Source organism: Ascaphus truei, chromosome 17, assembly GCF_040206685.1.
Source record: "Ascaphus truei isolate aAscTru1 chromosome 17, aAscTru1.hap1, whole genome shotgun sequence".
NCBI classification, from domain to species: Eukaryota; Metazoa; Chordata; class Amphibia; order Anura; family Ascaphidae; genus Ascaphus; species Ascaphus truei.
Genome location: NC_134499.1, coordinates 28,821,696 through 28,840,823, shown reverse-complemented (window position 1 = coordinate 28,840,823; position 19,128 = coordinate 28,821,696). Strand labels below are relative to the sequence as shown.

The 19,128-nt window shown below is 43.8% G+C and overlaps 1 protein-coding gene across 4 annotated transcripts in view; it reads right to left on the bottom strand.

Annotated features, from left to right (window-relative positions):
* Positions 1 to 19,128, bottom strand: part of CELSR3 (cadherin EGF LAG seven-pass G-type receptor 3) — an 88,519-nt gene that overhangs the window by 42,520 nt on the left and 26,871 nt on the right. For all 4 annotated transcript variants that reach the window (XR_012788603.1, XM_075574525.1, XM_075574527.1 and 1 more), the window contains exons 2-3: positions 17,897 to 18,535; positions 8,111 to 8,333 (exon numbers count right to left, since the gene is read on the bottom strand). Coding sequence is in view for 3 of the 4 variants with exons in the window: in XM_075574525.1 (XP_075430640.1) it covers positions 8,111 to 8,333; positions 17,897 to 18,535 (862 nt within the window). In the remaining variant the exon portion in view is untranslated. The remainder of the gene's footprint in view (positions 1 to 8,110; positions 8,334 to 17,896; positions 18,536 to 19,128) is intronic.

Here is a 19,128-nt window from a genome sequence, read left to right as displayed (position 1 = left end):
TTGTTCTTGTTTCTCATAATGACCCCGCTGATAGCGCATGGTGCATCCTCACACAACACTAAAGTTGTGATAAGGTTAAAGCTCCTTCTTCAACAACGAAGGCTCAGAATGTTGAGAGACGTCTTTTCCACGCACACACCAAAACTGGGCACAAGCTTTTGGAATCTTGGCCGGCGTAATGGGGGAAAAGGAACCACAATTGTGTTCAGCACTCTTTAAGTACCACAACATAATTGTTAATGCTTACCTGAAACACGGGGGCATGGGGTTGGTGGAAATATGACGAGGAATTCAGACACGGCATGGAGGCTAACAGGGGACGATATCCTGTAACGTTAAAGATGTGGACCTATATCCAGAGCATGTTTCAGGAGGAGGGGCGACGCCCTTTTTGCGGGCCGATCGACAGCGATAGAGGCGCATGGCGATCTAACACTCAAGCACACACGTCGGGGGGGGGGGGGTTATATGCCAAGTAAACAGCCAGGCGTATGTTGGGCATTTAACGAGTCCAAATGTAAATACGACAACTGACGTTTCCGGCACGCCTGCGCCACATGTGGGGGCCAGCATACAAGAGCAGAATGTCTTAGGGAAGACACGGGTATTTAAGGGTGCAGGGCAGAAGAATGACCGAGAGGGCGGCGTTTCCTATAATAGTCCAAGAAATGGCGCCATGGCTGGCAAAGTGCCCCAATAAGGAGGCAGCCCAGCCACTTATGGCACGGTTTAAGGAGGGGTTCAGGATTCCGTTTGAATATCAAGCGGGATCAAATTGCGAGCGTAATTTGAAATCAGTCAGGTTAAACAATAATATTTAATTGATAATGTATCGATAATGTGGTGAGGGTCATCGCGAGTCTGGCGGTACGGGCCTAATTTAAGGGGAGTTAAATAGACCCATCGGGGGCAGCAGTTGGGGGTAAGTGCTTGTCCTTGCCAGGAGGGGCTCGGGGCTGATAAAGCCCGGGTGTAGAGGCGAGGGGGAGAGGAGTCACCGGGGAGTAACTTCCGAGAGCCCTCTCCCGATAACAGCCGGCTCAAGAGGGCGCGGTGACAGTTGACGGGTCAGCGGGTCAAGGCCTGTCTGACCCTTCACTTACAACAAAAGACAGGGGTGCCCAATACTACATCAAATTGACAAGACATATATGGTAATAAGTACAAAGTTCAAATACTTCAATAATAATAATAATTACTTGGTTATTTAGTTAAACCCTTTGGCCAAAGCATTATAAGCCTGCATACCAAACGTCAAGGTATAACTAAAAATGCAGGTCCTACACTACATTCATGATGTGGTGGGTGTAGGAGTTTGAGCTGGCTGGGAATGTGTGTTAATCAATTTCTGACCCTTCACTTAACCTATTAAGTGAGCATTCTGGCCGGGACGAGCAGTCACGCTATTATTACATCATAAACAAAGCTGCAGCCTTTATACCTCCAGGCCCAGTCTGGCGTTATTTGTATGTGTTTGTGTGGGTACTGGTAAAAGAAGGAAGGGGGCTTCCTCGTGGCCTCCCGGTCATGTCACTAGATTTTTTGTGTGTTGGCTACAGAGACCGTTGTTTGTTCCCTCAAAGGCTTTTTTTTCTCCCTGTTTTTTACTTCAATAAAGATCTGTGCAAATTTTACCCAGGGAAAATCTATTTGAATAAGAGTTACAGCTCAACCCCGTTATAGCGCGATCCGTTACAGCGCGAATCCGCTTATAACGCGATGTAAGCGTGGCTCCCAGTTTACGTATTTATGAATACTTTACAACACGATTATTGGCATCTTAAATACTTTATTGTACAATGCATACAATTGTACATTATTTCTAAGGCGATCCGCTTATAACGCGATGTGATTCTTTGGACCCAAGTCTGTCTATGAAGATTGCAACCAGGTGGGGCCATAGAACATCCTTTTGTTTGAATGTTCCCCTATAGACATATAGCATCCAGTCTGACAACAAATGAGTGCGATTCATTTTAACCTTAAACGCTCTGTGTTATTAAGTAGCCCACCTCCATAATTACCAGGCACTATGCAGAATCCCTTCACATGCTCATATCATCTCCTAATGCAGATGTTTTAATGGCCTGAGTTAAAAGGGTCATGGGCATCTAACAGTTTTATTACCCGATGTTAATACTCTGTCTGCACAATGCCAATGCTCTGCATGACCTTTATTAAGTATAACCTGGTGGGCTTCGTAGATCATAACTCTTACAGTGCTGGATGGACATGCACAGCAAGACGCTCTGGCACTGTTGATTAAATAAGCTTTACCACAATGGTGATCTGGTTCCAATAGCCATGGATAGGCCCAGTCAGGTCTGGATTGGAGGTTCTCCAATACAAAGCGTAATTCTGATGGGATAGGATGTATACAATCAGGAATGACTAAGCATGTCCCGGGAGATGGCGATCAGGTAGGTGCCTTAATTCCTCCGCTGACGGAGGAGTTGGCAATGGTTGACAAGCTGGAAGGACAGGGGGGGTTTTATGCCGATAAGGTTGGCACCCAACTCGAGATCATCTTAACGGTTTGAACCAAGCACAGGTTTTTACAGATTCAAAAATCCCCAGCTGGATGAAAGTGTCCTTAGAGTCACTTCTAATAACAACCTATTCTTCCAACCCATTATTATAACTCCGGGCGTGTATATTTGAAACCTGGATACAAATATTACAGCAAGCTCCAGTTGGGAAGTGTATGAATATACATCCAGTGGGGATAGGAGAGGTAAATGCGCACACACACCATAATATTTGTATTATTGTAGTGATAGTTATTAGCACATTATTAATCATGTCTAGTTACAAACTAGCTGAGACTATGATTCTAACATTCTAATTCTGTCGGCCTCTTCCCTAGTTTGTGCCGCGTGCCTCAGTGGAACCCTAGAATGGGAAAACAGAAGAAATAAGGCGGTATAGAGCAAGGGTGCTCAACCAGTCATCAATCCCCCCCCCGCCCCCCCAAAAGGTCAGGTTTCCAGGATATCCATGCTTCAGCACAGGTGGCTCAATCAGTCCCTGCTTCAGCACATACGGCTCAATCAGAGGCTCAGTCTTTGACTGAGCCACATGTGCTCAAGCTGGGATATCCTGGAAACCTGACCTGTTGGGGAGGGCTTGAGGACTGGAGTTGAGCCCCCTGTTATAGAGCCTGGTGACTCAAGGTCAAGATGGATAACATATGATGGGTTTGCCTGATAATAAGGGAGACTTAGTACAATAACAGACCGATAATTTGGGGAAAGGGGAAATGCCGTTTTGAGAGCATGAACGCTAATAAACTACTGAACATCCGCACATTAATTAGGGGAGATGTGGCGTATATGGACGACTAATATTATGCAAATCCAGTAATAATGAACCGTGTAAACGTTTGATTTTTTTTCATACATTTCTTTGTAACAGCCTTTCCCTCCTGCTACTACCCTGTGCTTTAAGCACTGTTATAAAGTGAGAGAGAAAACCTACTGTACGTGGATCTCTTATTGTCAATTCTTTAGCTATACTACAGTGGGCTGACTATTTTGACTAAACACTAGTGGGCTGGGTGTGGCGGCATCCAGATTGGCAATTGATTGGTTATTGCTAACAGGCAAGTGTTCATCTCAGACATTATTAGGGACTCGTCCGCATTGTTATATGGTGTAAGAACAGGGAACTGCAATGCAAATCATTCCGAATGCAAGTGGCCCCCAGATTATGATATTGTGGAAAAATCATAGCCATTCCTGGTACTACATCTCCCATCCACACAGATATTCCTGGGGAGGGGGAAAGCATGAAAATTATAGGATAAGTAACTCCTTAGTGGTATTAACCATTTCACTACCAGGTGGGTCTGTTCCACTGACAGTGAAGGGGTTAAATTAATTAAAAATATTATATGTATTGTACTGTGATGATAAAAATAATAATACATAATTTAGAAAGTATGGCAGTTCTTTATTTTAAATCAGTATACAAACAGTATGCCTTACCACAGCGATCATATTTGGGCACATACTGTAGATATAATAGCCAAAGCACGGGTTCTGGGGTTCTGGGGTTCTGGGGTTCTGTGGTGTCAAAATAAATGTAGAAAGTGGCAACTAGTTCTAAAAACCTATGTTTTAGAGAGAGATGTCAAATCAGAAATGGCTGGGATAATACCCGATATCTAGGAACATGTGATTAACCGAAATTTGGGAATCCTCTCTTCCAGTTATAAAGCCGTCCCAGGAAAAGGAGAGAGAAACCTCGCTCTAACCCCGGGGCTGGGGTCCTATCTATATAGCCGTCCCACCCAGATTGCCATTTCTCTCTGGCCTCTGTGTTTGCACTGTAATGTATTTACAGAATGGCCCCATCACCATCTCATCAATCTGCCTTCCTTCTAAATTAAATCTTCGCTGCGCCTAGAGAGCTACTAGTACCGTTGGGATGCTTCAACCGGAGAGTGAAGAGCTACAGTACTGTATGTTTCTTACAGCAAAGCACCAGAGCTGAGACATCTTCCTGCCCAAGACTCCAGACCTTTCACTGCTCCACAAAATAACCTCACTGACTCTATTCTATCCAACTAGAACTCCCGTTCTCCTACAGATTCCTCAGAAGAAGTGTAGTAGCTATTGCTTTATTATAAATGGTCTCAGCTTTACAATCCTTTAATATATTGCCATACATTTTATGGGGCCCCTGAAAGCGCTTCATAGATGTTATTAAACATGACCTTTTGAGGGCACAAGAGATTAGACTCTTGCAGTTTCAAAACCCCATCTAAAACATCTCTATAGGATTGCTGAGCTTGTCCAATAAAAGATGCCCAAACCAGAAAATGTAGAAAAGACTAATTGCCAACCTCCATGGATTTAAACAGTGTCCAAAAATATGTGTGGAATATACAGCGTTGTGTGTCATTGTATTAAGGCAGTGTTTTTCAACAGGGGTTCCTAGGAACCCTTCTGTTCCCCCAGAAATCCCTGAAGTGTTTCCTGCAATTTTCAGTTCATTTGAAAATTATGCCAAATACTGTACAGAATAATTTACAATGCATCTGATCTCAGACGCGCTATTAGAGAGGGTTGGGATTCCTTACAATGCACCTGATCTCAGACGCGCTATTAGAGAGGGTTGGGGTTCCTTACAATGCACCTGATCTCAGACGCGCTATTAGAGAGGGTTGGAGTTCCTTACAATGCATCTGATCTCAGAGGCTCTATTAGAGAGGGTCTGGGTTCCTTACAATGCATCTGATCTCAGACGTGCTATTAGAGAGGGTTGAGTTGAAGTTCACATAGGGTTCCTTCACCAAAAAAAGGTTGGAAACCACTGTATTAAGGTATAATACATAAATTGTGATTATCTTAGCAGCTTTTGTGTAACCGGTTGACACTAGAAATACTGTATGTATATGGTGCAATAGAAGGATTATAGGGGGTATCAATTTCTTTTCAACCTCTCTAACTGATCTCTAGAATCACTCTGGAAATAACTCTTTGTCATATTTTGGCTCCGTTTCTACCCCTAGGACATTATAGATGTCACAGAAGCTCAGGAGCTACCTGCAGACGGAGTGCGACTATATGGTAATGTTATGTCTATAGACCATGGGGCTCACTATGGAGATGGATTTCAATCTAATGCATGACACCGAACTCAGGAGAACAAGGCACATTTAATAAAGGGCTGTGTTTTGGAAAACAGTTGACAAACAGACAAATGATTGTTTTTCAAAATGAGACACTTCTAGAGGCAGCTCAGACACCGAGGAGCCAAGACATGGCTCAGACTGCATTTGTATATAAACGCTTATCTCTGATTTTTATGAAACAATGGGGTGGGTAGGAAGGATAGTTCTTGGATAAAACTTCACCTTTCAGAACCACTTTATTTGGTTTTAAATTAACCCTTTCCTGGCTACGTGTGCCTGCATGTCGTTAAAACGCTTGGCGCGCTTCTAGTAGAGTAATAAAAACATAGAACCAATTGGCCCACTTAAGTCCAGAGTCACTAAAGGTTGAGAAGCTTATGCACTACTTAATTCCCACAGAAATTAACGGGCGTTAAGGTGTGCGAAACCTTGACACCCTGAATCTGGGTGTCAGTCCATCCATTTTTCTCTCTATTGTAAAACCTCAGACCCTGTATGATAATTGGTTTTCTTTCGTATTTAGGGTAGCTTTGTGCCTGTCCCAAGCACTTTTGAAATCCCTTACTGCATTAGCCCCTACCACCCCTGCTGGGCGGCTGCTCCACAATGTAATGGTTCAGGCCTTTTTTCAACATGCCCTGAAGTAGCCGATTGCACCCTTATTGGCTGAAAACTCCCACTGACTTCAAAGGGATTTTCCAGCTAATAATGGTGCCGAATGGCTACTTTGGAGCATATTAAATTAATATGTTAGGGATCAAAAACCTGCCAATAATCATCTTACACCTACAAAATTATGTTGTAGAGGCAATTTGTTTTTATCCATTACTTATTATAGTGAAACCATACGCTACACCGAACACGGTGTGAATGCACTTGACAATTTCAACCAGGGTTCCTAGGAATCCTTGGGTTTCACGGGCATTACCGAAAAGGGGACCCTGAAATGTTCTGGCCATTTGAAAATTGTATCAAATATAGAAACATTTACAATGCATCTGATCTCATATGCGCTATTAGAGAGGGTTGGGGTTCCTTACAATGCATCTGATCTCAAACGTGCTATTAGAGAGGGTTGGGGTTCCTTACAATGAATCTGATCTCTGACGCGCTATTAGAGAGGGTTGGGGTTCCTTATAATGCATCTGATCTCAGACGTGCTATTAGAGAGGGTTGGGGTTCCTTACAATGCATCTGATCTCAGATGCGTTATTAAAGAAAGTTGGGGTTCGTTACAATGCATCTGATCTCAGATGCGCTATTAGAGAGGGTTGGGGATCCTTACAATGCACAGAGTTGCTATTACAGATGGTTGGGGGTTCTTCAGAATTCAGAACCCACTATCCTAACATGTAGAGCTGATAAACCTTGCAATATGTTGCTAGCCTCTCCAACACAGAAGGGGTTAATGTTGCTTTAGGAATGCATTACTAGATAGAACTTGTATCCAAAGCAAAATATTTAATAGGAAAAAAAAAAAATACCTAAAAATAAAAGCCATAAGAAGCAGAATGGAATACGCCTTGGAAAGATCTAATTAATAAAATGACTGCTGCAGTACCATTACTCATCATGCTAGGATGAGGTAATGCCCCTGACAGCATGATGAGCCATGTGGAGCTTCTGATTGGTGGAAGGAGCTGCCTACAATGACATCATCAGAAATGGATCAATTCTAACCTAATGACCACGGTCTCACTTTTATGAAACGCAAGGGGGGGGGGGGGGGGGCAGCTGGGATGGGTGTGGACTGAAAGGAGCGAGGAAAAAAAGAAGCGTGTAAAAAGGCAGAAACTAGCAGATTGGTTACGCAAAAAGGCAAATGTAAAACAGAGAAGGATGGCAAATAATGATGAACAAATGATTGATCAAATGTAAAAAGTATAATGAAAATAATGAGGTTTTGGGTCCTATTTACTAATCAGCGCTAAGCTGTAAGGCCTCTTGCTGTCCATTCCATTGGATTTGAGGTATTTATTAGACTTTAGTTCGCCTTTCTCCCCTTTGCTGCATCTGACAGCTGCGTAATGCAAAGCTTGTGCAATGCTCTTGATTCCCACCCATGTATCCACTCAACATACAGTAGGACATTTTCAACAGATGAAGGAAGTCACCTCCACAACTCTCCGCGAGGAAGATCTTTTTTTCATTGATTACAGCAGGTTTACTACAGTCCCCTAACTAATGGTAGTTTTTTTTCTTGTATAGCGCTGTCAGTGTACACAGTGCTGCACAGAGACATTTTGCAAGCACAATTCCCTGCCCTGTAGAGCCTAAAATCTACTTCTTGGTGCCTGAGGCACAGGGAGATAAAGGTCACAAGGAGCTGACACCGGGAATTGAACCGGTCTCCCCTGCTTCTTACTCATTGTTGTCAGAGACAGCGTCTTTACTCACTGAGCCGCTCCTTCTACCAGTGTATGATGGTTGTAACTCCCACTCCCAACCGATAAGACAGAAAGGTGCACTTACGAGAGGGACAGGCTCATGTGAAACCTTTGGCGGAGTCCTCTGAACATCACAAAGGATTTAGGAGGGAAGTTGCGGGTGGACAGCTCACAGTAGGGCTTATTGAAGTCCCCCGAGGGGCACTGACATGAGAAGCCTCCCTCTGCTAGGTTTGTGCATGTTCCACCGTTCCTGCACACACCGGGGACACAGTGTCCTGAGCCACTGTCCACTTCACAGTTGTCACCTGCAGAGGACGAAGAAGGTAAAGGTGTCAGTGAGAGTTAATATGCCATCACAGAACCATGGTCGGATCAATATGCCAATACAGAACCATGGTCGGATCAATATGCCATCACAGAACCATGGTCGGATCAATATGCCAACACAGAACCATGGTCGGATCAATATGCCATCACAGAACCATGGTCGGATCAATATGCCATCACAGAACCATGGTCGGATCAATATGCCAACACAGAACCATGGTCGGTTCAATATGAAACACAGAACCATGGTCGGATCAATATGTCAACACAGAACCATGGTCGGATCAATATGCCAACACAGAAACATGGTCTGTTCAATCTGAAAAAGGGTAACGGGGGTTGGGGGTTGGCGGGAGGTGGGCAGAGGACACATACAGCATAATTAAAACTAACAAATTACTCCATTGGGACATGAATTAAGGAGAACTAGCCGTGTTAGTCCAGTTGTGATAGTGCAGAGTGAAAGAGTACTGCAGTATTAGGTGATACCTTTTTTATTTGGACTAACAATAGATATTATAAGACAAGCTTTTGAGAGTTCTCCTCTCGGCCTCAAGTCAGCAATACTGATTTACAAAGATTTCACGAGCTTAATACAGATGTGTCCATTGGGACACAAATACAGCTCTGTTTTATTTTCACTTCCCTCCTAAAGTGCTCTGAGATTCATGGTAATGTTTTCCTACGGAAATAAGAGGACTAACGAATTCTTTACCAGAGAGGTCTGCAATGCATTAAAGCTCGGGGCTGAATGAATCTGTTACAGTAACACTGAGTCCTTTGGTTAAGGCCTTTCTTATCACGTTACCATTACAAATCAGATTGATGAGTACGTACTGGATAGCGTTACAGAACATTGATTGCTTTAGGACATGGAATAGATGTTATACAATAGATTTCAGCAGTCAGAATTGACTCCACATGATGAATATGTGGGAGTCTGTACCTCTGACTGCTCAAGGTCAAAGTTCAAGGTCACAGTTCCAGGTCAAGGCCAAAGGTTTTTGTTTTGTTTAAATAGCTATTACACCTCACCCATTGCTTTAGAATTGTCTTTCAAAGTTCAAACGTTTAGCTGGAAATACATTGTTTCTGTGCAGGAACGATCAGCTTATACTTGCATAGAAATGCAGAACCTATATGGCAGATTAATAATGGTCAATACAGACTAAGAGGGGTATTCATTAATGTGTGACAGTGCCGATCGGGGCACCATCGCACTGAAACTTTCATTAAGGGCAGTTTAAGGAATAACCCTCTAGAAGACTATTTGTAGAAATGTATGGATTTTTAAGGGACAGACACGAGAGTTCTTCATGGGTTCAATAAGTACCTGAATTACCCCACCAAGTATTTCTCTCCATTAAAAGGTATCACCTTCTACAAACGAGTATAGCATACTTTATAGAAATGCCTTCCTCTCCTTTTACAGCTGTATCAAACATCGTGCACACAGGAAAATAATTCATGCTATCCAACAGGTCTGACTGTTCTAATTATTGGCGAGGATGAAAACGTTCATTAGGAAAGACACGGTGTTAGACAGATTCAAAGTGGGACAGTACCCAGCAGTATACAGAACAAACACTTGTTTATGCCCGAGGTGGAAATGATTGTGACAAACTCTTCAAGGAATGTTATTAGATTTCCTCCCCACTTCCGACCGAGCTGGCATCGCCAGCACTTCACGGATACCCAGAGAATGCAATTTCTTGAGCATACGGTGGAACGTGAAGCTCCAGGCAAGAACCATTTTTCGGTGCCTGTGACATTAACCAAAGCATTTCTGGTCAAAAGAGCCAAGACGTGTGGAGAACAGCCCTGTGAGTCTCTACAGCAATGCTGGAGTTAAACATGCCCTCCTGGTACATTGTGCAAGAAAGAATAAGGAGGCGTTGATGCCAGGGTGGCAGATGGCATTACTGAAAGGTCCCCCTGGAGCAGGTATTCCCATTGCTCCATGTCAGAAAGAAGAACACTTTTAGTTCCTTCTTAAACTTTGAATGCAACAAGATTAAAAGCAGAGCAAACATGTCGTGGGACACAAATACCTCCCCACTTATTTGTAGGATAGAGAAGCAGGGTTCATGGGTAGACAGATTCTGATCCTGACCTTCATTCAAACTTGGGATGTGTCAGGAACCCACTGCTAATCCCCTGTAATAAATCGTTCAATGGTTTTGGATCAAAACATGTGAGAATTTGTTTCTTTAGCCTTCAAAATAGCATTTTAACTCATCCTCTTGTAAAAAGGTTATAAGAACCCTAAGCTTTATATTTGTTTAAATAAAATGGCGCTAGCTGAAGGAAGTATGTATTATTAGTTATTAGCTATTGTTATCCAAATAAGGTATTACCTGTAATGAAACCTGTGATGCTGCTTCAAGTCATGGTGGCAACAGTGAATATTGAACCCAATGAGAATGAGAAGGTAGAAAGACACTGACTGTAAACAATGACACTGAGCTGGTTTAATTTCCAGTGTCAACTCCTTGTGACCTTGGGCAAGTCACTTTATCTCGCTGTGCCTCAGGCACCAAAAACATAGATTGTTAGCTCATATGGGCAGGGACTGTGTCTGCAAAATACCTATGTACTGAGTACCGTGCGCTATACTGTAATTGTGACGTGCTTTGAGTCCCATTGGGAGAAAAGTACTATATGAAATAAAGTCATTATTATGAGCTAACAGCCCTTACACAGTAAAATACAAAGCACTATACACTTTTAGAAACCTCCCTGCCTTCACTGCAGTCTTTTTTTATTTATTTATTTATAAAAATGTTTTACCAGGAAGTAATACATTGAGAGAAACCTCTCGTTTTCAAGTATGTCCTGGGGACAGAGTTCTAAAAAATACATGGTTACATTAAAAGAACAGAGGTTATACAGTGAATTCACAGACATTTCATAGGACAGATAGAGTTGGAAAATTGGGTACAGGGGATAAAGGGCATATGAGTTTCAGATTGAAATAGAGCAGCTTTAACATCAACCAACGGCAGCAAACGGTTCACACCCTTTGGCTGCCCTTCGGCTGCGCCAAAGGCTGTGCGCCTTTGGGGCAAAGCAGATGCACAGTGGGGTTGGTGGCTGAGATGCAATGCAGCTGTGAACAAAAGCTCTTTGTGTCCTCATGGCTCGTTAACATTCCAGTGGGTGGGGTTGATGTTCCACAGAGAACAAGCAAATTTTAACCCTTAGCACGCTGGTCCTTTGCCACCCCCATCCCTGTATATGGAAGCACCAGCGCTCTGCGATAACATGAACAGAAGAGAGTGACTATGAGGCACAGGATCAGGCAGCCTGCTTCACCCTCCTTACCAAAGCCATTTCTAATTCCTACAGGAAATAGGCAACTGGCCTTCAAATAACCCCGGAGAATTTGTACCCCTCCCTACGTGGGTGCAACCATCGGAGTTGGCGTTTCTCTCATTTTGCCCTTTCTGTATACATTTACAGTGCAAACCTGTTGTACACTGATAAAGAAATATTGAGCCGCACAATTAAATCTATGCCAAGGTTTAAGGCTAAACTCTGCTCACAGCAGGGCTCTAAGCCAGAGAATCTCTCCAGAGGCGGGGAGGGGTGTTTCCTACTTTCGAAGTAAACTCTGATCGCAACAGAAATAATCATTCTCCACTTTTCTTCGACTTTCCTTTGGCTGCATGGCCGAGAAAGCCAATAAGTGACTTGATTGTGCAACTGATCATTCATTTATTTGAATGGTTATTATTGGTTGAAAGCAGCTTCTGGGCCTTACTGAATACACAGCTATGTGGGGTTGGGGGATTTTGGTGAACAAATGCAGTACTGGGAGTATAGATGTATGCTACAATGTATACACATAGAAGAGAGATGGAGTATTTCCCAATTAAATCCGCTGTTTTATCAGGATGAGAAAGTAAAAGGAAAGTCTAACGGGGGGAAGAAAAAAGTATAACTTTTTGGACAGGTTTAATGAAGCTTCAGAGAGGTCAGCAACTCAATGTTTTGCAAAGCAATGCAACCTCCAGTAACCAAGGGGTTAAGTGTTTCCCAATCTACAGCTAGAAAAGAGTCTGCCTTGTCTGAACACATCAAAGTGGGTGGAATTATTCCCATAAGCGTGTTCCCTGGGACTAATAATTAACAGATTAGTAAATTAAGTAGCAATTAAGTCTAACAAAGATGTAAATTCTCAAGTGGGGGCCTGCCCTCTTGGAAAGGAAAGAATTCTCTTTAAAGCAAATGACAGGATGGGTTTCAGGATCTCACCCAGCCTCCGCTCAACCCCGTTGCTGCAAGAGGCTGCAGAACACGTACGGCACTTAAGTGTAAGATGTTCACTAACCGACAGTAACTGGATCTTTAGATAGTTCTAGGTGCTAATGAAGGTATTTCCCGTGGCTTTGCTTTGATCGCATCCATCTGCTGATCCCTGCACAAACCATTTATTGATCTGCTGTCCTACTTTGGCATTCGCTTTCTCGCTCTGCCCAGCTATGTAACACATCTTCATTCCGAAGTATCTCGGTGGGAAGCTCCGAGCATGGTGTTTTCCTCACTCTGCGGGTAATGGGTTCCACATCGTTGCTGGTCACTATGAGATGGTGTGTATTCGTTAAACAGACCTTAAATCCCAGGCTGACTGCATCCCCCTTCCTAAAATATTTAATTGCTCTATGGACAACTCCAACTAGTTTGGCCTTTTACACCCAAATTCCAACAAGTCAACCGCTGGACTCAAGGCACATCTCTTCTTTAAAGGGCTCGTGCACAATCGTACAAAGGATCACTACCAGCAAAAGGCTGGGAATTGTGCTCACATGGTTGAGATTCCATTGCGTGGTCGGACACAGTGTGCTCATTAGCATGTCATTACCCAGAATCCCTGGCTGCAGTGGAAGCATTGTATGTCAAGAGATAATGGTGAGAAGCAGTGTTGCAGGCCTGAGATGTGTGAATGTGCTCACAAGTGATCTTTTTATTTGCTGTATGCTCTGTGAGCAAAGCCTTCAGATATGAAGTGATCCCCCCCCCTACAACACCAGAATTCCCAGGAACTTCCCCATACATTGCTGACTCCCTCCCTGGCACCGCTGCTCTCAGTTGCTGACCTCCATGCCAAGCTACTAATACTTTTGCATCAGACATTCCACCAGGGGGCAGCGTAGCTACAGATTCCTGTCTCTGGGGCTGATTGGGATCTCAAGAGGCATTTAAATACAATGTTACTCGCATGCACAAGTTCATTCAAAAGGACGATTTGCTGCAATTGTCCACGTTCCTCACCTATTGCAATACCTGTAATCCTACTGATCTCAGCTTTTCATTAGGCAGTTTTCTCTCGCGTCTGCCCCAAATCATCTTGAATGCCATTGTTTTGCAGAAGATCTAGTAAGAGAACCAGCTACATGCCAACCATGCTGAGTACTTTGCAGAGGCTGGTTTGGGTTTCAAACGGCCAGGGTTAATTAAGCCAGCTTCGCTTATCTTACAAATAATTAGACGCGCTCTAGAGATGAATAGACTTTTGTGCTGAGGTCCTTCTGCATCTCCCATCTCTTCCTATTTCCAGCCTTTGGTTTAATATATTCATGTGCAACAGAGCTGCAGACTCCTTTATTAATGTTTGGCCTGTTAGAGAGGTTTGTGCCACAGGGGGAAGAAAAAAGCAAGAGAACCAACACTGCCAGGGAAAGCATGATTTCACATTGTTCCATGTAGCCACTTACCCCCTCTCTCTCCGTTTCAGTTTGCATGTTACGGTATGTGTTCAGCCAGATGAGACGAACGCAGGTTTCCAGTATGGGGTCCATCATTGCAGCTGTGTGTGCAATGTCCTGCTTGTCTGATGCCCTTATCAGCCAGTTATACTCCTGTCCCAGGGCTAGAGGGGACCAGGAACGTGCAGGAACGGAGCTCCTGCACTTATATTAGCAGTGGGAACCGGGTGCCAGCAGTTCAGTATTTGCCTTAGTAGGCCCATCCATGTAGAAAAATGACAGTAGTCTTGCCCCTCCAGTTTTAGTTATTGGTGACTGGATTAGACTTTTCTATATATATACTTTATACATACATTCTCCTTCTCCTCTCTTCTGCCCCTCCTTACATCTCAGTCCTAATTTCTCACTATACCCTCCTCTGCCCCTTCTTACATCTCAGTCCTAATTTCTCACTATACCCTCCTCTGCCCCTTCTTACATCTCAGTCCTAATTTCTTGCTATACACCCCTCCGGGCTCTTCCGTTCTGCTCAAGGATGTCTTCTGTCTACTCCTTTTGGATCTAAATCCCTATCCCGCCTACTCACTCACTGCCTCGCACCTCTGGAATGTCCTTCCCCCCAATATCTCTCTCTCCACCTTTAGGACTTTCTTAAAACACACCTCTTTAATGAAGCATGTGGGTAGGTCCGCTGGCTGATACTATACACCTCATATACACTGATCTGGACCCCTTGCAGACGCACTTACCAGAACACCCTCCTAATGTGTCTGTAAGTTCTCCCCACACCATTTAGACTGTGAGCTCTTTGGGGCAGGGACTCCTTTTCCTTTAATTACTTTTATGCCTGAAGCGCTTATTCCCACTATGTGTTATATTATGTCACGTGTGTTACTGCTGTGAAGCGCTGTGTACATGGATGGTGCTATATAAATAAAGATATACACATACATACTGATCATTCTTTGCACTGTGAATGTTATGTTCCAAATCATGGAGTTTATTCGCTAAAGTGCAATACTCATTGTCTCTGAGGCCAGACTGGAAAATTAAGGAAAAACAGTTCGAATTGTGCTTGTTTGAATGTATTTGAATGGTCTGACAAGTCCCAGACGCTGACCTGGTCCCTCACCCTGGTGGAGGACAATGTGGGTGGTACAGCTGTCAGTCAACGCAGTGGCTTTCAACATCTCCTGGCATCTGCCGACAGTTACTGCACATTATGTGTACGACTCTAGCCCTGTCCTATCCTGATACACCCTACAGAGAATGGGAAAGGTCATGCAGGTTGTGTCGCTGCTATTCTCCACTCAACTCCAAACGGTTAGAGGGCAGTCTGTCACTATACAATAGGGCTGACATGTGAGCACTTTGACATCCTTTATCATGCTGTCTGACTTACTAACGGAGGATATGTCTAACTTACTAACGGAGGAGATGTCTGACTTACTAACGGAGGATATGTCTGACTTATTAACGGAGGATATGTCTGACTTACTAACGGAGGAGATGTCTGACTTACTAATGGAGGATATGTCTGACTTAGTAACAGACGATATGTCTGACTTACTAACGGAGGATATGTCTGACTTACTAACGGAGGATATGTCTGACTTACCAACGGACGATATGTCTGACTTACTAACGGAGGATATGTCTGACTTACTAATAGAGGATATGTCTAACTTATTAATGGAGGAAATGTCTGACTTACTAACGGAGGATATGTCTGTCTTACTAGCGGAGGATATGTCTGACTTACTAGCGCAGGAGATGTCTGACTTACTAACGGAGGGTATGTCTGACTTACTAACAGAGGATATGTCTGACTTACTAGCAGAGGAGATGTCTGACTTACTAGCGGAGGATATATCTGACTTCCTAACGGAGCATATGTCTGATGAATGAGAACTTAACGTTTTCCTTTTTCTCCCCATCACAAAGATGGAAACAAAGGAAACGATCCCTCTTACTCTCTACTTCCACATGAAACACACTGCACATCCAAAAGTCATTGGGAACATATACATCTACTGACCGACAAACAGACATCACGCCACCCATGGCTCTAGCTCCCAAAGAGTAATCAATCTCATAAATTATAGGAGGGTGTCATACTTTTTTGCCCCTCCTGTAATACCTCTCAAATCCTCCTACCATGGACACATAAAGGCCACAAATGCATCAGGTATACCCCCCATTCATCCCTCCTGCTACAGCAATACTGCTTACCTCCTCCCACAGAGTAATTAAGAACACAAACCTATAGTATCACTCACTCTTCTTGCAAAGGCTGGGGCAATATCTCTCCGATGCACTCAGGCAGGAACAAAGGAACGTATGCAGCACCCCTCGCCCCTTCCACTCCTCACGCACATTTATATCACATGCATGTCCAGCCATTGCACGGTGTATGTTCACCAACAAATGTCCCTGGAGGACTCTCAATGGTTTAATAGAAAAACTGGTACGAGAAAGCAAAGATTCTCAATAGAGATACATTTAAATGATGTGAGCGTCAATTCTCAGAAGCACTGGGTTTAAATGAATAATTCTTCCTCTTTCCCAGCCACACATCATACAGTACCGGGTGGGATTGGAATGAAGGGGGATTGGGAAAATCTTTTACCCCTACACTGCTAGAGGGGCCTGTAATGCATTGATTATGTGCAGGATTCTTTGTCAGCAACAGGATAAAGTGCTTGATAGGGCCTATTTAAGATAGGGCCTGTTTAAGATCATTGTGGCATTGAAGGGGTTAACACTTTCCCATTTTGAGTAATATGGGCCTAAACGTGTGGTCACCCCCATCACATGATGCACCAGCACATACGGCTGTATGCGTGTTTCATGCCACGTGCCTGCACCATCCTGCCCAGAAAGGTTACGTCAAGTTGTGCTTTGAAGGTTATATCAGTCTGTGAGTGACAGCAAGAGACCCAGAAAGTGGGTACAACCCATTCCTCCTCTTGTTCCATATAAACACTCCCGGAATTGCAAGCTAATACAAGTACAGCAACACCTGCACAAGGCCGATAGATACAGTATATACATACTACAACATCAGTTCTGGAAGGAACGGACATGTTCACGCCTTGGCTCCCCTTGGAACCTACACAATATATTGATGGTCCCTCTGGCCTTCAATGGTTTAAAGTGATTTTTAGCATATGTTTGCGGGTTTCAAAATAAAATATAGCTACAAGCCAACAGTCTTCACACAACGCAGCTTCTTCCAAGAAAGGTTTGAATGAAGAACGTGTGAGGTCAGGAAAAAAAGACTCACTGTCTCCAGTGTTTACAGTGCCTTTCAAAAACGATTCAGTCATTTGTTTTCGAGGGAGAAAAGGGATGGCTCCATGCATTCATTTCGTGGCTTGGCAGTGTGTATTCATTTTCTACAAACCCAAGAGCATTATTAATGGATTGATTCCCTGGACGCTGCTTAGAATTCAATGCACTCACCCAGCTTGCTGATGATGGTAAACAACCCAGCATTACTACACATGTTGACTTGACTTTCAACCACCCAGCCACATTCAATATCTCATGTGGGAATTCATTCCATTCAACCCCCAGCTGATGTTCAATGACAACGTTGGATACTGGGTGATATGGAGTTCCACTAGCTTTTCCTGTACATACCCAGGCCCCTACATTTTTTTACTTATGAGCTTCCAGTTTCTTTTCAAAAGAAATTGGATTTCTGTGCCTGTTTCACCGCACTAATATGACATGAAGCTTTCTAAGATTATGGTGGTTTCCTTGGGTATCCAGTAGGCCCGTCCAAGCCAGTGCACCCACCATAACTGTAAGAGAATAAAGAAACTGACCTGTGAAACGCTCCCCGCAAATGCACGTGTAGTCGCCTTCCCTCCTGGCGCACACTCCCCCGTTCTGGCAGGGGTTGGAATAGCAGAGGTTGATCTCCATCTCGCAGTAATCCCCGGTGAAGCCTTGCGGGCAGCGACAGCGCAGCCCCGTGATGGGGTGGATGGGCCGGAACAGTATGGACTCGGAAGCGATGAAAGGGGCCGAGCTGTCGAACTTGAGTACGGAGATGCACTTCATGTAATTCTCGCAGGGCTCGCGCAGGCAGACGTTGTCGTCAAAAGGTAGGACTTCCAGCTTGGAGGCCGACGTCAGCGTCATCCTCTTCATGTACAGCTGCTCCTGCAGGTCCTCTGAGCTGAAGAACTGAGAGCGGTCACCACGGGGCACCAGGGCTGAGAAGCTGACGTTGAGGATGGAGCCTCCTACGTCCGTGTCATTTTGGATATTGAAGATGAAGATATCTTCCTTTTGGGTGGCCAACACAGTAGCTACCCCCTCTAGGAAACTGGTCAGCAGGGGAGACAGGAAGCGCTCCTGAGACATGTTTTCCAGCCGTACAGTGATGCTGTTGGATAACATGTCCTCGGTGATAATAAGAACTCGCAGGACGCACTGCGCAGTCACACTGTGAATCCCATCTGTTAAAGGAGAAAAGAGATAGAGAGCATCAATATATATATTCTTTTTATTATGTTCGAACAAAGATATACAGGACAACTTGAGAAAGATCATATCTCTGCATCAACTATTGACTTACATTGATATAATGGAACATTTACCAGGGAGGAAGTAGAAAAATGATACATGCTTAAGGTGAAATTCAGGGGACGTCCCTGATGAATGGGGACAGCTGGTGGTGAGTTGGAGCAGGAAAGATAAAAATATCTCAACATAGAAAATCAAATCACTATTACAAACAACTATGCATGAGCAAATCATCCGAGGCGTTTCTGCACAGGCATTCATCATATTGCAGGGAACTACAAAACTACGTTCCTCTGTTAAATACCATAGGCCTTCACATATTCTCCCTAGCATCACAGCCATTGATTTCCCTTCCTATGTTAAGAAGATAAATGAGAAGCAACCTCAATAAGCCAGATAGTGCAGCGTTCATATACCTCAAATACGCTCACGTACCTTAGAGATACATGTCGACTTAAACCAATTTATCTGTAAATGTTCCTGGTGTCTGTACACCCCCTTTATTTCCCGCAGGGGGGGGGGGGTT